At 37.7% G+C, this 18,758-nt stretch overlaps 1 protein-coding gene across 6 annotated transcripts in view; it reads left to right on the top strand.

The window, feature by feature from the left end:
* PDS5B (PDS5 cohesin associated factor B) overlaps positions 1-18,758 on the top strand; it is a 119,692-nt gene that overhangs the window by 26,419 nt on the left and 74,515 nt on the right. For 5 of the 6 annotated variants that reach the window (XM_075139796.1, XM_075139794.1, XM_075139795.1 and 2 more), the window contains exons 4-8: positions 1,502-1,588; positions 1,686-1,783; positions 2,915-3,041; positions 10,501-10,581; positions 13,399-13,539. In XM_075139796.1, the coding sequence (XP_074995897.1) occupies positions 1,502-1,588; positions 1,686-1,783; positions 2,915-3,041; positions 10,501-10,581; positions 13,399-13,539 (534 nt within the window). Of the gene's footprint in view, positions 1-1,501; positions 1,589-1,685; positions 1,784-2,325; positions 2,419-2,914; positions 3,042-10,500; positions 10,582-13,398; positions 13,540-18,758 lie in introns of those variants that run through there. The other variant, XM_075139797.1, reaches the window with a different exon arrangement.

Raw genomic sequence — 18,758 nt, 5'->3', positions numbered from 1 at the left:
TTTAATTGAATCTTATCCTTCACTGACACTCCACTTGTATCTCTTTTAAACTTCACAGTATCTTCTGTTGTACCAGTTTTTCAGATGATGGAACTCATTTTGGGTGGGCTGATGGCCTGCTAGTGGTTCAGGCACTAGTTTTTAAGGGGGGATTCTTCAGACTGGCTTTTGCCTGTGGACTGAATGCTCTTTAGTGGTTGGAGTCCATTAGATGTGTCCTTTGAACTGTGTCTTTTGGTTTAATTTCAACTAAAGAGTCTAGTTTGTGTGCTCTGTAACTGATGTGAAGTGTGAACCAAAGAGTGATTCTTCTGATCATCCTTCCTTAACATTTCAGAGGCACAATCTTGATCCAAATTCAAACATTAATATAGCTGTGTCTCTGAACAATGTGCTTGCTGTGGTTTTTTTGCCAAGAGATGATGATGTCACGTGTAATCTAATTCTTGTTTTTTACCCAGAACCACAGTAAGTGCTCAGCTTAATGATTAAGGCTGGATTTTGTGGTGTGGCGTTAGAAAAAAGGAACCCTATTCTCATCTTTTGTCCATCTCATTATTCTTGGAGGGGTGAGGGGAAATGGTCCTTTGAAAATGTTACAGAAAAACTTTCTAGACTATTTCTAGGATAGTTTTTTCAGGCTGTAAGGCTTTCTTGTATTTATTATGGCAACTTTCTACCCTTTGGAATTGATTTGATTTATACCTAGCTTGTTAGATGAAATATTATAGATACAGTTGAGATTGTGAACACTGTTTCTGGTGATATGTTCTTCTGACTCTTGATTTAATACGGTAGTTATGAATTTCCAGCTGTTAATTATGTGAATGTAAAAAGCATTTTAAAAAGACACCTTCCTGTGTGTTTCATTCTGTTCATAATTGACTGCTAGTTCCTTATAACCTGCTTGAATTTATTCTGTGTGAGGCTTTTTCTGAAGAATTCTTCTGGTGCTGAAAGTTGATAAAGGAAGCAGGAGCGACTTGGTTTATTGGTTTTTGCAAGAGACGTGATCCGAGTCAGTAGCATGATGACTGAGAAATACACAAACAATACAGTGTAAACACATAATAATACTCTTAGGAAAGCAGCAGTTGCCTACTGCTTTTTTTCCCCTTCTGTTGAAAACTATTGCAGTATAAAGTAAAAATGTAATCAAAATGATTGTCCTTTTGAATAATCTTTTGACTTCTGCAGCATGGCAGCCAGTTGCAGCTCTGTTTGTCAAGTTGAGTGTTTTTCTTTGGAAAAGAAAAAATTTTGCTTCCTTAGAAAAAGGTTACTTTCTCAACCCTTTAAAGAAACATGAAGCATTTTAAAATTACTCCTAGACATTCTCCATGATGTTTTTGTAGCTCGTCTTCTTTTGGACAGTGAAATAGGCTGTCATTGCTGCATATTTTGTAGTGATGAATAACACTAGTAATTTTAAAAGATAATTGTTTTAATTTTGTAAGTTTTATTGCAGTTGATTAAATAACTATCACTTCTTTCTTTTCAGGATATATTTATGTTCATAACAAGGCAACTTAAAGGTTTAGAAGATACAAAAAGCCCCCAGTTTAATCGATATTTTTATTTGCTTGAGGTAAGCTTCATAACTTATTTCATAATAACTGTTAAATGTAATTTTTCAACTTAATCTTGTATTAACTACTCCTTTTATTTTCTCCTGTTCAACACAGAACATTGCTTGGGTCAAGTCTTATAACATATGCTTTGAATTAGAAGACAGCAATGAGATTTTTACACAGTTGTACAGAACGCTGTTTTCAGTAATAAAGTAAGTATTGTCACCCCCAGTTATAATATATTATTGCATGGTGAGGTCAGATGTTTCTAACCTAGGTGTTCAGTCTATTGTGTGACTTTTAACGTTAACGAGATTAGTTTTGTAATACAGTTTAACTAAAGGTAGCAATATAAATATAACAAGCTGTCAGTTTTGCCTGTTTTAATTAAACAAGACACACTGCAAATCATTTTTTTTTTCTAAGCAGCTTACTTTGATTGTGTTTTACTGCATTTATTTTATTCTGTTCTTGAAATTGAATGGCACAATATGCAATTCTGAGGAATTTAGAGGATTATTGCTATAAAAACGTGAGTCAGAAAATAGTGGACACTGGAAGGTAGTGCTAGAGATTGTCTAGTCTGCCCCTCTTGCTCAAACCAGGTCAGCTAGAGTAGATTGCCCAGGACTGTAGCCAGTTGGGTTTTGAGCATCTCCAAGGATGGAGACTCCATGGCCTCTCTGGGCAAGCTTCTAGTGCTCAATCACCCTTACATTTAAAAAGTTTCTCTTTCTTATGTTTAAACGGTATGTCCTGTATTTCACCTTGTGCCCATCGCCTCTTGTCCTGTCACTGGACACCACTGAGAAGAGTCTCGCCCTGTCTTCTTTACTCCCAACATCAGGTATTTAAACATAATGATAAGTTCCTCCCTAAGCCATCTTTTCTTGAGGCTAAAAAAAGATGTCAGCTCTCTCAGCCTCTCCTTGTATGAGAGCTGCTCCAGTCCCTTAGTCATCTTTGTGGCCCTTTGCTGGACTGACTCCAGGATGTCCGTGTCTCTCTTGTGCTGGGAAGCCCAGAACTGGACACAGAACTCCAGATGAAGTCTCACCAGTGTTGAGTAGAGGGGAGGGATATTCTAATACACTATCTTTTCATGGCAGGGACAGATACAGTCCTCTTACTCTTTTACTACAGTAGTAAATGAAGAGGGCGTGAGATTCAAGAACACTTTGGAAAGTGGTATATGCAGCCGAGAAACTTAAGTATTTTGACTTCTAAGAAAACTTGTGATTTGATTATTATATCCCCTGTTTGGCATCACCACAGGGAGTACTCTGAATGGAAGTTGTACTTTATATGAACAGTACACTAAGAATTCTTGTTTTTAATTTCAGCAACGGTCATAACCAAAAAGTACACATGCACATGGTTGATCTAATGAGCTCTATCATTTGTGAGGGAGATACTGTGTCGCAGGAACTTTTGGATACAGTGTTAGTTAATCTAGTGCCAGCACATAAGGTAAGACTTAATAGTGGCTTAATATTTTTTTTGTAATCATGATTTATTGTATGTGTGTATTCAGATATTTAGATTTCTTTGAGAGAATAGGTGTAGCAAATGTGTTTCTATTACTTGGACCTTTTTTAGCAAACAAATTATTTTTAATAGCCAGAAAATTCAGTAGAGTTTCATTGCTTTGATTCACTTGCCGTAAACCAAACCATAGTAATCTAAAAGCTTTAACGTCATATGAATTTATGCACAGGTTTTTTTTATATATGGTCAATACCAGTAGAACTTAGTATGAAAAATACATATATCCTTTGGAAAGTTTTTAATTAGTGTAATGCTGTATCAACAGTTCAAACTATTGTGCTGCCCTAAGTGGGAGGGGAAAAAGTTATGACTGCTGATTTGTAGCTGGCTTTATTGTATTTCAGAAATTTTGACTTGGTATTATTAAAAGCACATTGGTATGTTCTTGATGCAGCCATAGAACTATGTTCAGAAATGGTGGTGCCTGAAAAGCCCAAGTGATGGCTGTCTTTCTTTAATGAATGATGTTTTGTCAAAAAAAAAAAGTGTCCTGCAGACAAACTGAGGAAAAACTTCAAACTGTGCATGTGTTGTGACACTTATATGTTTAAAAAGCAAGGAAGTCTGACGACTTTGTTCAGAAAACTAGCTAAACTAGTTGGGTCCTGCTGGAATCTCTTGGGCTACAGTATAGAAGACAACTTGTAAGATGTATATGACAAAAATATGATTCTGGGAAATTATCTAGGAAATGTGTACTTAGCTGGATTTCTGACAGTTCTGGCTGTCATCTGACAGCATTTTTTTGTTTGGTTTGGTTTTGAAGTGTGTTCAGGAAAGGGCTAACTTTACTTACACTTTCTAGAAACTACAGTAAGGTTAAGTGGGTATTAACTCAGATTTTTGCAGCTGTGGAATGGCTTTTTTTTTTTTTTTGAAACAGTGGTATACCTGAAGAAACTGAGTAGATTTTTCGTAAGGCGCTCTCTGAAGAATATAGCAAGTAGCACAACATAGTGTGCCTTACCACAAACTATCAATTTCAGTAAATAAACAGCACATAAATTATTTTTCTGTTGACAGTGAAAGACTAAATGCTTAATATAGATCAGTTCCCCCCCCCCCTTCCCTGGAAATGTTTTAGCTGTGTCCTTCAAGGAGTCTAGTACTTTTGTGCCAGGACCAGATTGAAATTTGTGTGGCTAAAATTCAGATTTACGAAGTAAAGCCTTGGAATACAAGAAACAAAAGCAAGACTGTACAAAATACTTTAGTTTGTATTTTCTCAGTTGTTAAGCATCTGTTGTTTCATTGTGTCACCTGTGTTCAACTTGATTTGACTGTACTGTTTTTATGATTCATGTTTAATAAACTGATTTTGAGTTGAAGAATTTGCATCCTGTTAGATTGGCTTTAGCATTGAAACAATTCTGTTTTATAGTGGATTTAAAGTTATTGACCGAACATTTTAATAGGATAAGGTATTTGGGGTTTTGCATTTTCTTCTGCTTCTGTTTTAATCAAACTGACTCTTTGGATAGGATGCTAGTTTATAGCTTGCTTTCTAACTGAAATAGTTACATAACTTTAGACCATATTCTGAGTACTTTTGTTTTGATTTTTTTAACCTATTTCATGCTAAAGGAAAGAAGCTTCTAGTATTTTTCTGTTTCACCTCAATATCTTCATACAGTGTTTATTTAAAATTTTGGAGGTTACATAGTCATCTAACCACTTTCTGTGGCTACTAATGTCATGTTGGAAAAGTATAATGAATTCAGAGTGAGAATTTTTCCACTCATGTCCATTGAGCACAAAACTACAAGTGGGTTAAGGATAAGGTCCACCGTAAAGAACAACTATGTCTTAGCTGACCTAGCTGTTAAGCTGTATAGGCTGTGGGAAAGGGAAGTTGAAAAATCAGACTGGCCACCAAAAATGGCATAATGGCAAGTGTTGGTATAATGGTGAGTAGGGAATCCTTATCTAGCCAAATTCCCTGGGGACCAGAAGAATATTTTTGATGGAGTAGAAGGAGCATAGATTGGTTACTAGCTCAGGTTTGAAAATGGTCAGATTGAGAGATTGTTGTAGATACAACTATGTTTGTAGCAAGTGACATAGGCAAGTGGTATATTTTTAATACAGCCAGAAGGAAGGTTGTGCACATGAGAGAATATGGAATACCCTTGTGAATTTTGAATGACTGGATTCTAGAAAATAGTGGTAGAGCTATTATGACTTTTGGTGCATAAACACTTGTATTGGGTAACACTAGGTTGAAGACTTGGGGAGCTTAATCTGTATAGTTTATCAAAGGAGCATTTTGTAAGTGTATATTGGGAACAGAAGGTTCAAACAGCTCCTTTAGTTTTGGATCTGGGATGCTAAGGTCCAATGGCTGAAATTCAACATTGGACAGATTGATGCAAAAATTATTTGAATATTTTTAAGAGTTGTGGTAACTAGTTGAACAATTTACCAAAGGTTAATTCAATGCTGTTACCTCTTAAAATCAAGGTCAATATTTTTCCTAAGAGTAATGCCAGATATGGTCCGTAATCCTGAGTAGTAAGTCTAGTAAGAAGTCTAGTAAGCAATGGTGCTAGCAGGACAGCTGCAAAAACTCAGGTATGAGGAACATATACTGGGGACATGATGTACTATCAAACGTCTGTCTACCATAATTAGTAGTCATTGAAGTAGTCTAAGCTGCTCTACCTCACTTGAGTTTGTCATCCATCTTACTTGGCCAGAATAAATACCATATCGATGTAAATCTGAATGAAAGTGGTATTAAATAAATAAATAGTGAACTAAACCCAGAAAAGACCAGAAGCAAGGGAGAGGTAGTCAATATGAAAAGGCAAAAAATTTAATAGTTTTCCTTTCCTATTTAATTGTCTTTTTAGATTATAAAGCCTTTATGGCAGCACCTGTAAACAATTTTGTGTTTGTGCATTGTGTTAGAAGGCAAATTGTACTTTATTTCCTTGAGTGTTTGCCAGAGTGTTCTATTTTCAGCCTCAGGAGTACTACAGGGAATCCCACATTGCACATCCCACATGCTTTACATGCTTATCTTTTTGAAAAAGTGGTATTGACAATTAAATTCCTAACTTCTCTACTAGGAACTTGCTTAATAATTAGTGTTATCTATCTTGGCAGCACTTCAGCTGAACTTCTTCTTTGTCAGCCATCCTTAAAAACCTGTTTCCCTCCCCCAGCAGAACTAGAGAATCTGTTAAAATTGTTTTATCAAGTGTTCTTGAATACAAGTTCTGCTGCTGTGCTGTTGATAATAAGAATGAAATTGAAGACCATTTTCAAACGCCAAGAAAAGAATATGTTAAAATGCATGTTTTTTAAGAATATTTGCTCTAGATACAGACTTACCATTTGATTTTACTCCTAAAGTTATAAAATTAAGGACTGGATTGATGCTAGCTAGTTATCCTTTTTGAAGAAAAAATAAGGGACATGCATTTGTTTTCTGTTGTGGTTTTTTTTTCTTTTAAAGGATGAGTACAAATTATTTCATTCTTAATTTCTTTGAGCTGTGTTAAGTTGGACATTGAGAGGCAACTGAAAAAAAACAGTGGGTGTGCATTTCCATCACTGCCAACCCCATTGTAGCAGTACAATTAATTTTTGGCTCTGTCGCAAACTGTCCTAGAGAGTATTGTCTATATATACACAAAAATGTCTGTGCCATGCTGTCAGAGAGGTTGCCACCACTTCTTGTGTCTGCAGTAGAAGTTTGTCAAACATTCTAGAGAAGAACAGATATGAAAAATGAGTTGGCAAAACTCTTAATGTCTTCCAGAAGTGTAAAAAGCTTGAAATGCTAGCAATATATACACAAAAATCATGGTAGGAATTGAGACAAAGGAGAGAACTGATGGTTGACAGAGATGGTCTGTCTTCACGTATTATTGCTGAAGGCCTTCTAAGCATTAAAAAAAAATGTTCTCCTCTGTTTATTAACATTCTTTTCAGAAAGAAAACTGGAGGTTTTTTTGGGGAAAAGTCTGACATCCTATAAGTCTGTTTTAGATGTTAAATGTAACTTCTCAATTATCTTGCAGAAGATCTGTTTCTACCTTTTCATGGGTTCTTCTTTGGTTTGTCCTTATCAATCAGTACTTACTTCTGCTTTTTCTTTCCAGATGTAGTAATTACTAATGATTACTTTAAATGGTGTTGCCAGCTGATGGCTTAGTTACTACCCAATTCAGAACTCTCCCACTGGGTGCTTACATGCTCTTAGAGGTATCCTGATTAAGATGATTGGCCCCATCAGTGAGGGCTTTCTTAAGTCATTAAAAGATCTTGAAATACATCTCAATTTTTTTCTGAATGTGTAGAAAAGTTGAATAGAGGATAATGACAGAAGAGTTTAGATAAACACGGAGAAGAAATTTGTTAAATTAGGTCTTACCCGTATAAAATTTCTCTTTCAGGCAAAGTTTAAAGTATTTTTGTGGCTACTAAATTAGTGAGAAAGATAGGTTTGATGTTTTGTAAAAATCTTTGAACCTATTTGGTAATGACCTGGGTTGCTCCTGTTTTCATTTCAGCTAAGGCAGTACCGCTTTTTCTTGTTTCTGCTTTTATCCTGAAGCTGGAAAAGGGAGAAGAAAACTTTCTCGTGTGCTTTTAAGACTTCTTTGGCATTGTTATTTTCAGAAAGTTCAGCCTCTGGACATTTGAGGGCCCTAGCTATTGGCACAATTAAATCCAGTGCATAAGGCATAAAAGAAATAGCTAACTTTCCTTGCCAGTTGTGATCTAGACTATTTTTTCTCTTTGCAGCTTTTTTGGATAGAATGAAGTGTAATGTGAATATGTTCCTCAGGGTTGCAAATAGCTACTTCCAGCATTTATCTCGGGAAATGTTAAGGTGTTAGGAGATCTTTTGCCTGGCCTTCAGTGGCTTAATTATGAAAGATCTCTGTTCTTTCAAACTGCCTTTCCTTCCTTCCTATGTGCAAGAATTTGTTTATTTTTTAAAACTTTAGCTATGACTAGCTGTGTAGATGAATTACAGCAGCTTTTTTAAAATTAACTGCTATGCGAAAGATACAAGCTGAAACTGTAATTAATGTGAATCAAAACAGATCTGCCTGTTGGAACTCTGCTATGCTAGGTCTGCTGTTTGGACTTGTTTTACATGTAAATCAGATCTGGCTCATGATCTAGAGTTCACTCTTACCCAGGTGAAAGCCGTTTTCTTTGTTTTGGTGGAGGTGAACTGTGGAATTCAAGAAGGATCAGAGCAAGAATTGCAAGTGGCGTACATTCCTTGTTATGGCGATTTGTGCCTTTTACTGCCTGAACAGTCACAACTCTAGCTAAATAGCAGAAAACAAATGCTACAGGTGGAAATGCTGGGGGTTTTGTTGTTGTGGTGGTTTTTTTTTTTTTTTAATTAACCTGTCGTGGTTTAACCCCAGCCAGCAAATAAACGCCACGCAGCTGCTCACTCACCCCCCCCCCCTCCAGTGGGATGGGGGAGAGAATTGGGAGGGCACAAGTAGGAAAGCTCCCGGGTTGAGATAAAAACAGTTTAATAATGGAAATAAAACGAAGTAGAACAATAATAATAACAATGAGAACAACAACAATAACAGAATACACAAAGCAGGCGATGCACAATGCAACTGCTTACCGACCGCGTGTCACGAACGGGGGGTGAGCCCCCCCCACACCTGGTTTTTATACCGAGCATGATGTCACATGGTATAGAATACCCCATTGGCCAGCTGGGTCCACCACCCCGGCTGTGCTCCCGCCTCCCGGTGCAAGCACCACCCAGCAACAGCCAAAGCATCAATGGGCCATCAGCGCTCCTTTCACACCGAACCCAAAACACAGCACACCCCCCAAGCTACTGGGAAGAAAGTTAACCCTGTCCCAGCCGGAACCAGGACATAACCATAAAGGGCAATCTAGCATGCAGAACCTTCTCTTTTCTGGGACATGGAACAGATGTACAATTTAGTAAAAAGACTGCTAATGTTTATCCTTGTATCTTGATTAGATAAAGGAAGAAGAAATTACAAAGATGTTAGCATCTTATGTAAGCATTTCAAGTATCTTTCCAGAATTGGGATTTTTATTCACCTTCTGTAGTGGCTCTGAGTAAAACAGATACTTCAGGCATGAATCTTCGTAGCCTTTTGACTTCAGTCACCTAACTTAATTCTATCAGTAGGCAAGTCAAAGACTACTTTTGTTTTATATTAATAGCAAATGTTAATCTGTTCTCACTGCTGTCTAGAAGCCTATAGTTTTACACAGTTTTTGAAATTACAGACAATACTTTCCATCTCTGTGCAAATCTTCTCTTTTTCATTCAGATAGCTACAAAGAACCAAGCATATGCAGGCAAAGAATCACCCTGGATGTGGCAATACATCTTGTGTTTACTTTTTATTATGCTAAAAAGAAGTTTTTTTCCTTTTATGGACGAGATGTATTTAAAAAAAACAACACAAACTGCCTCTTTATACTGTTGTCTTGTAAACGGAATATGCTGGGGTTTTTAAGTTGCAAAGACTAATCAAAATTGGGGAAACTATATTTTTACAGAGACTTTACATGTTAAGTCTGTATATTTTTTGGTATTGAAGGCTTTTCCTTCATTCTTCTATGTGTCAATCAAGTCTGCAGTGGGTGTCACAAGGGCTGAGTTGCATTTTCTTCTGAAAATCTTTGAAAAATAATTGTGATATAGAAATTGGAGAAAGGGCATAGCAATTAGAGGGTGGAGAATGCGTGCTGGGAAAGGAAGGAAACAGTGATACAGCAATAACCCAATTAGATAAATGGAGGGATAGGAATGGTGTAGGGTGGTGTTTTTTTATTATTTTTTATATTAGAGTTTCGTTAGTTTGTATTCTTCACCCTTTTTTCCTCGCGGACTAAAATTCTAGGTTTCTTTTTCTTTGCTCTCTCAGTTAAACAGACTGACTATCTTTGGGAGTTACTATGCAGAGACTGTGATGGTGGTTCACGGGTGGCTGCTTCATGCAAGGGCAGAATTGTACTTTCTGCCACAGTCCTGTTCAGAGTCTTGCTTCTGTGGTGGCTGTAAATGCCTCCATGTTGCTTTATATCACTTTCCTTTTTTTGGGAGAAGCTGACAAGGAGCAGCAGTAAAATGCAGGAACTGACTTCACTGAGCGTCAGGCTTAGATGGGCAACTGAAAAGTAAGCCCTGATTTGCCAGGAAAGAGTTTTCTTAATAATATCAGTGGGGACTACAGAGCTCTGTTTGGACTAGGTTTTTTTTTTACTACATTATCTTTACTACTGAAAGTATAAAAAGAACAGACTAATTCTTTAATGCATTTACCAGTATGGAATAACTTTAAATTCTCTTATTTATTTTTAAGATTAAAGCATGTGCTTAAATTTTTTCTGTTTTTTCCCCCAGAATTTAAACAAGCAAGCCTATGATTTGGCAAAGGCTTTACTAAAGAGGACAGCGCAAGCAATTGAACCATACATTACTAATGTAAGTGAAGACTGCAAACAAATATGGAAATCAATACGTTTTTTAACTGAGCTGTGTTATAAAAAGAATGAATTGCATATAGTCAAATAGGGTTGTAAAATTACTTTTTACAAAAAACTCAATTGTTCTTTGAGAGAATTGTTATATTAATGAAGCACTGTGTAACCTGTCCCTTTGAGTCTAATTCTTTACCATATAGAAACTACTAAGCCCATAACAATTTTGATGTCTGAAATGCAATGGATAGTTTACTTTCTGCTGCCTTGGGAGATCTCGCCTAGAGGAGAAAGACCTGGGGGTGCTGATTGACAGCCGACTGAACATGAGCATCCTGGCCTGTATCAGAAATAGTGTGGCCAGCAGGAGCAGGGAGGTGATCGTGCCCCTGTACTCGGCACTGGTGAGGCCGCACCTCGAATACTGTGTTCAGTTTTGGGCCCCTCACTACAAGAAGGACATGGAGCTGCTGGAGCGTGTCCAGAGGAGGGCAACAAAGCTGGTGAAGGGCCTGGAGCACAAGTCTTGTGAGGAACGGCTGAGGGACCTGGGGTTGTTTAGCCTGGAGAAGAGGAGGCTGAGGGGAGACCTCATTGCACTCTACAACTATCTGAAAGGAGGTTGTAGTGAGGTGGGGGTTGGTCTCTTCTCCCAAGTAACCAGCGATAGGACAAGAGGAAATGGCCTCAAGTTGCGCCAGGGAAGGTTTAGATTGGACATTAGGAAAAATTTCTTTACTGAAAGAGTGGTTAAACATTGGAACAGGCTGCCCAGGGAAGTGGTTGAGTCACCATCCCTGGAGGTATTTAAAAGACGTGTAGATGAGGCCCTTAGGGACATGGTGTAGCGGGCATGGTGGTGTTGGGTTGACGGTTGACTCGATGATCTTAGAGGTCTTTTCCAACCTTAATGATTCTATGATTCAATCCTTAATGTGACTGGAAGGCTAAATGTACTTATATGTATTGTTTTGATAAAAATATATAAATACATTGTTCCTGTGGCGAAATTCTTTTTCTAGTGAGGAGATGAGACTATTTAGAAGCTAGGAGAAGTGAAGATAGAGCAGAATTTTTATGCTGTTGTGACAGGAAAAGAGGAGGAAACAGAATCTAAGAATAGATAGTAAGGAAGAAAACCAGCGAGTGGATTGAGGGTTGTAGCCAAATTGAGTGTAGACATCATAGACATTACAAGAGAAGAGGGATGAGAGGAAGTAAAGATCAGACAGGAGTATGCTCTAAATTAAGTTACACAATAGAAAAAAAAAATTACACTTTTTTTTTAAAGTAGTTAAGGATTTAGCAGGTCTCGCGGCAGCTATCCAAAACCTCAAGAGCTTGAAAACAATAGAAAATTTTCAATGTGTTTTGTTGCTTTGAGACTTGTAACACTTGTGGTACTTGGAAAGTGAGTACCTTCTAAGATTTAAAAAAAATCTTCAGTGAAAACTCTTACTCCAAACCTGTTAGTCAAACCTTCTGTTTGGGAAGGTATTGCTACATGGGAATGTGTTTTTAATGTTGTTCATTTGGAAAGTTAGATTACAAACTGGGTGACATTTTGTGGGTTTTAAGGAAGTCTGTACAATAAGAATCTTCCTCTTACGGAAAATATGTACATGCAGTCTTCTGTTCTTGGTTTCCCACAAGTGGGAAATATTACGCTATCTGGCTTCTTTGTTTTGAAAGTTAGTTTCTTTCTTAAAAAATACTAAAGGCACAGTAGGAGTTAGTTGCCTAACCAGGAATATATACATTCCAGGCAACTCTGTATCCAGAAAAGGAAAATGGAGTCTTTAATGGAGTCTTCTAATGAAATGCACTTATCTAGAAACTGTTGACTTTTTCTATTGCATCACTTGTTGGGGTTCATTTTATAACCTTAAAAAGCGGTAGTTTTCATGGTTTTAGTTTCTTTACTGATATGATTCACCTCATCAGGTACAGAGGGTCGTGATGTTCATCTGTCTCAAGTTTGGGAATAGGAAACTGAAGTGCCGGTTAAGTGTATTCTGTTGCCTTAGTGGCAGGTGGAAATAGTGTGATTTGTTTAGCCACACTTGTGTATTGTTTCAACCCAAAGAGAAGAAAAATTTTCCAAATTATGCTCCCCCCCTTATGAGTAGGGGGTGGTATACTCCTATTTAGTTACTTCTTACCCATCTATTATGAGAGTATATAGTTGAAAGTAGTGTGGAATTAATATTTGATATTAGGAAATATTTTCTTTAATGAGAAGTATGAAGTTTCCCTCAAACCTATCAAGTTTACCAAGAAAGAATAATTGCTTTACAGCTGCGTTATGCTGCTTGTAAATATAAATTCTGGAACAGCTGATTATTAATTCCTACGCTTTTCGTTAAAACTCCTTAACCTGTCAACTGCGTAGTGTAGTAATTAGCCAGTTGTTTCAGCCTTGTTTTGACTAAATGTTCGAATGCTTTTAAAGCGATTGTTCTCAATAATGAAATAACTCTAAATATAGTCACATTATAAAAAGATCTGATGCACTGGAACTCCTCTAAAGATATGTTTCTTAAATTATTTGTAGGGTTGCTGTGGTAAACTAAACATCACTTTTTATGCGTTTTCCTTTATATGTAATATTGAATACAAAACAATGGTATTTTAAGATTTCTACTACAGAATACTAATCTGTGCATGCCCCTCCCTGCCCCCTTTTTTTTTAATTGTGGTGACATAAATGTTGTAAGATTAAAAGGTAGATTTAATGGTAAACAAGCATAGTATTTAGAAGAGTGTATATATACTCTCTATTATATAGAGTATGAACAGTATACTCTGTTTTATGTTCCAGTTCTTCAATCAGGTCCTCATGCTTGGTAAAACATCAATTAGTGACCTGTCGGAGCACGTGTTTGACTTGATTCTGGAGTTATACAATATTGACAGTCACCTCTTGCTTTCTGTTCTACCACAGCTTGAATTCAAACTTAAGGTAAACACTTCTTATACTTGCTATATATTTGAAACATGTATGCTTTGACTATTAATGTGATTTTTTTTTTTACTGACAAGTTCATCAAATTATTTGGCATATAAAACTAATACTTATATCTAAAACATAATCTCTGCATTGTTTAAAGGAAAAATCATAAAAGCCCTCAAAAAGAGTAATTTAACTTCCAGTGTATTAACCTACAGCGCATGTGTGCATATGTTTGGGTTTTGGTTGTTTGAGGTTTTTTTGGCTTTTATCTTTCAAGCAATAACTTGATTTTTTGATGACTTGAGAATCTGACCTGTTTTGTTCCTTGGTTTACTGTAGTATTTATTGTGAAGGGCTTTAATATGTTGAAAGTACCTTGTGCTGCTAGCTGTGCAGAGAAACTACATCTGATCAGAATAGTGAATTTTGGCAGGGAGAAGTTGGGCTCCATGTTAATGGAAACTGATGTGCTGACAATAGAAGATCTGTGACAGGTGGAAACAGAGCATTGGACTCTATAAATATGTCTTGTAGTCATTGCTGCAATGACTTTTATGATTTTTCACGCTTATTTCTTATGTCTGAAGGATAGCTGGTGCTAGCTATCTATTTTAATGTTTTTTTTTTTTTATTTGACTTTCTACCATTTCGGAGTGTCCCCATCACTTGAGAAATTCAGTATAACAGCTGGTACTTCCTTTATTCTGCACTACTTTTATTCTATTTGTCATTGCACAGGGTTTCTGTGGAAGTGGGGAATTTGATTAGTTTTGTATCACTAAGTTTGAAAGTGATTTATTACTAAACTTGAGGGCTAATTTGCAGTGAGCAACTTTTAAATTTGCATGTATCTTTTATTATTGACAGATTTTAGGTTTGTAGAACCTTTGGCCTGTTCTCATTGCAGTATTTATTATCGTAGTGACTTTTTCATGCCTATTATTTTTTTCACTAATGTTGATAGGCAGGCACACTACATTTGTTGGATGAGTTGTTTTTAATGGTTATAGCTTTCCATTCATACTTCCGAAAGAATTAGGGTTCAATTTACTGCTTGCTGTCTGTGTCTTAAAGTAGACTTTTTTCAGCCTTTAATTCCTGTTCTTACAGACGGTGAACAATTATCATTCTCAGTCCAATAAAAATAGTACTTCTGCAGCTGACACTGTTATTCAAGAGATTTAATCTTAACTGCTGCCACATCATTTTTTTTCATAGCCATAATTGCAGTAACCTTTCCATCTTTAGGTCCATTTAAAACTGCAGGGTCTTGAATTGTGTTCCTGCTCCTCTCATATTCCACTATTTCAACATGAACTTCTTTTTTGTATCCTATTTTGCCATTGGAATCAGCAAGTTTAGTAGCCCAGCACTGTCAACCTTTTTCTCCCCACTCCGCTGCCCCCTCTGCCCACCCCCACCCTCCCCCCGAAACTTCTGGTCCCTTCCTGGGTGATTTCAGCCATAAGCATTTCCATGGTTTTTTTGTATCTCTTAATTTACAACACATTTTTTTCATGTTTGCATTTGTGTTCTTTGCTTTTCATCTCCTTGGTCCTTAGTGTAGTTTTCTCCTTGTGGTCTAAAACCTTGAGAATAAGGTGTTTCACCTTTGATGTTTGTAAGATCCAGTTTAACAGTGTTTCCAATAGACATGTACATTTTGATAGTTGCATTCTTACTGCTCTTATTCTTTCATGTTTTGTTGAATTTGATGCAGTTTGTGGCTATTCAGAGAACATGGTACGGCTTCTGTTTGAATCATCTTGTTGCTTCAGGTGTGTGTTTTTGATGCCTTAAGTAATAAGGACAAATAATATATGCCTGTTTTGTCCTATTGGCTGTCAAATGTAGTTTGACCCATCTTCTACAGAAAAAACCCCATGTATTTGGAATACGATAATCCTGGTTTAAATCCTGAAACACTGGAACAGGGTGCCCAGGGAAGTTGTGGATGCCTTATCATTGGAATTCTTCAAGGTCAGGTTGGACAGGGCTTTGAGCGACCTGATCTAGTGAAAGATGTCCCTGCTCCTGGCAGCGGGGTTGTCCTAGGCGATCTTTAAAGGTCCCTTCCAACCTAAACCGTTTTATGGTTCTAAATGAGATGAGAGGTCTCTCAAATCTTTCTGTGGTTAAAAGGGTATTTTGAAGATGAATGTTCTGATATATTAATGAAATATGGCCAGCCTGTGGTTTTTCTGAGATCAACACAAGTTTGTTTTTTATGCAGACCTGCCAGAGATGATTAAATACTTTCCACTCCAACAATAGCTGTGGCTTTATTCTAAACAGCAACAGCTATTGTCAAGCATTTTTAATTCAGGTCCAGGTAAATAGCACATTAGTGTGTTGAGAAGAGAGTGTGATTTCAATGAAACTCAGAGTGCTTATGCTAGAAGGCAGCTGATGTTTTGCTGCTTTGAATGAAAAGAAATTGGACAGCAGTATCGCTGTTAGCTTGACGAAGCCTTGGATCAGGTAGGTGGTAAAGGCGAAAAATGTGCTTGGCAGCCCATCTTGAAATTTGGGAAAAGGGAGATGTCTTTTTGAATAAAGGTCAGTTAAAGTTAGTGATACAATAACCGCAAACTTCAGTGAGTTCTGCATATCATTCGGAGCTTGACTAGATGGCTTTGGCTTTTCTGGTACATAGTATTGCATCTTTTTCCATGCCCATAGTTTAAGAGCCTTGCCTTCTGAGCTTACTTGCCATGGACTCTCTACTAGATATTTAAGTAGAAGTTTGTGGAGTATATTTAAGTCAAGTGCATAGTTTCACAGGGACGTCCAGTTTTTGTTCCATGAAATTGATATGGCTCTTGAATATACAGATGTGACAACAGAAGTCAAATACTAGGGGCAAATACTCAAATAATGCTTATGGGGTGGTGGGACAGCTACTGTATTCCAAGATCTCATATAGCTGCTTTGCTGCTAAAGAGGTTTGTATTACTCTTAACGCAGATGATGTTGAAGGAAAGCTGTGGCTGTCTCAACTGTTGAGTTGTCAGTTTTGAGGAGTGAAGATGTGTCAGAATGATCTCATCTTGCATACATTGAATGCATGGAAGTGGACATATGATCTGTACTTTTTAAAGATAAATTTGGTAGTTGTTCTCTGTGTTTTTGAAAATGTGCATGTTCTTTATAACTGACTTCACAAGCAGTGAGTAAAAAAAAATTTTGGCCAGATGGAGTAGCCTCATGGTAGACTTCCTCTGAGCAAGACACCAAGTGTTCTGGCTGACTTTAAAGCTGATGCTTTAAAAAAAATATTTTCAGGTGCAAACTTGGCAAGTTCTGCATGAATTTGAACAGAACCCAATATTTTTGATCATTTCAATGAAACTTAATTTAAAAGAAATAAATAAATTTCTTAAAGCATTTCCTTATGTTTTGCTGTAGTTTGAACCATTTTCATCCAAGACCTGTTCTTTTTAAATTCTTTTGACATTGTCTAAAACGTCTTTTTGCCAGTAGAGAATGATAAATGTTACTTTCATACAGATGTTAAACAAGTTTAAAATTTCTTTTGCCGGCCCTATCATGTAAAGCCTGAAGAACAATGAAGGTCAGCTCAATAGAGCACAAGACTTTAAATTAAATTGGGAAATAAGAATTCGGCCTTGATATTGTCGAGCAAGTGGGGCAGAAGACCAACTTGGTTGAACAGGGAACTCCTCGTGGAGTTCAAGAGGAAAAAAATTGTATGATCTCTGGAAGAGAGGTCAGGCTTTGCAGGAAGATTATAGAGCTGTCGTTAGAGCTGTCGTTCGTATATGCAGGGAGAAGACATAAAAAACCAAAGTTCAATTAGAGTTGAAACTGGCCAGTGTTGTGTCAGATAACAAGAAGGCCTTTCTTAAGTATGTTAATAGCAAGAGGAGGTCTAAAGAAAACACTGGATTGATACTTGTTGAAGGTGGTCATCTGACTAATAGAGATGAAGAAGAAGCAGAGGCATTCAATGCTTTTTTTGCCTCAGTCTTTAACAATACTGATAGACCTTGGGCTGCCTGGTGTCCTGAGTCAGAGGACCACAACTGTGGGAACAGTGACGTTCCATTTGTGGACACTGAAATTGTAAGGGACCAGCTGTATCAGCTGAGTGTGCACAAGTGCATGGGGCCTGATGGGATTCATCCCAGAGTACTGAAGGAGCTAGCAGATGTTATGGCAGGACCCCTCTTGATCATCTACCAAAAGTCTTGTGAGTCTGGGGAGGTCCCTGGTGACTGGGAGCTAGCCAATGTTATTCCAATTTACAAAAACGGCATGAGGGAAGACCCAGGAAACTACAGACCTGTTAGTCTAACCTCAGTTCCTGGAAAAATTATGGAGAAGATTATACTAGGTACTGTTGAAAGGCATTTAAAGAATAATGCAATCATCAGGCACAGTCAACATGGGTTCACAAAGAGAAAGTCCTGTTTAACTAATTTGATATCCTTCTATGATAAGGTCACCCGCCTAGTGGGTGAAGGCAAGGCAGTGGATGTAGTTTTTCTGGGTTTTAGGATGGCTTTTGGTACTGTCCGTCACAGCATCCTTCTGGACAAGTTGTCCAACTGTGGGATGAGCGGGTTCATAGTGCGCTGGGTGAACTGGCTGAAGGGCAGAGCTCAAAGGGTTGTAGTGAATGGGGCTACATCTGACTGGTGACTGGTCACCAGCAGTGTTCCTCAGGGTTCAATTTTAGGGCCAGTCTTGTTCAATATATTTATCAATGATTTGGATGCAGAAGTTGAATGTACCATTAGCAAGTTCACTGATGATACCAAACTGGGAGGTGCTGTTGACTTTCTTGAGGGAGAAGAGGCCTTGCAGAGGGATCTAGATAGATTGGAGCTTTGGGCTGTGATTAATGGGATGAAATGTAACAAGTCCAAATGCCAGATTCTGCACCTGGGCGGAGTAATACCAGGCACAAGTATAAATTGGGAGAGGAGTGGCTGGAGAGCAGCCCTGCAGAAATGGATCTGGGGATGCTGATCGGCAGCAGGCTCAATAGGAGTCAGCAGTGTGCCCTGGCAGCCAGGAGGGCAAACTGCATCCTGGGGTGCATCAAATACAGTATAACCAGCCAGTCAAAGGAGGTGATTATCCCGCTGTATTCAGCGTTGGTGCGGCATCATCTTGAGTACTGTGTGCAGTTCTGGGCCCCACAATTTAAGAAGGATGTGAAGATCCTTGAGTGCATCCAGAGGAGGGCAACAAAGCCGGTC

This window comes from Calonectris borealis, chromosome 1 (genome assembly GCF_964195595.1).
Source record: "Calonectris borealis chromosome 1, bCalBor7.hap1.2, whole genome shotgun sequence".
NCBI lineage: Eukaryota > Metazoa > Chordata > Aves > Procellariiformes > Procellariidae > Calonectris > Calonectris borealis.
Note: the sequence above shows the minus strand (reverse complement) of the source record. Positions and strands in the feature narration are given on the sequence as shown.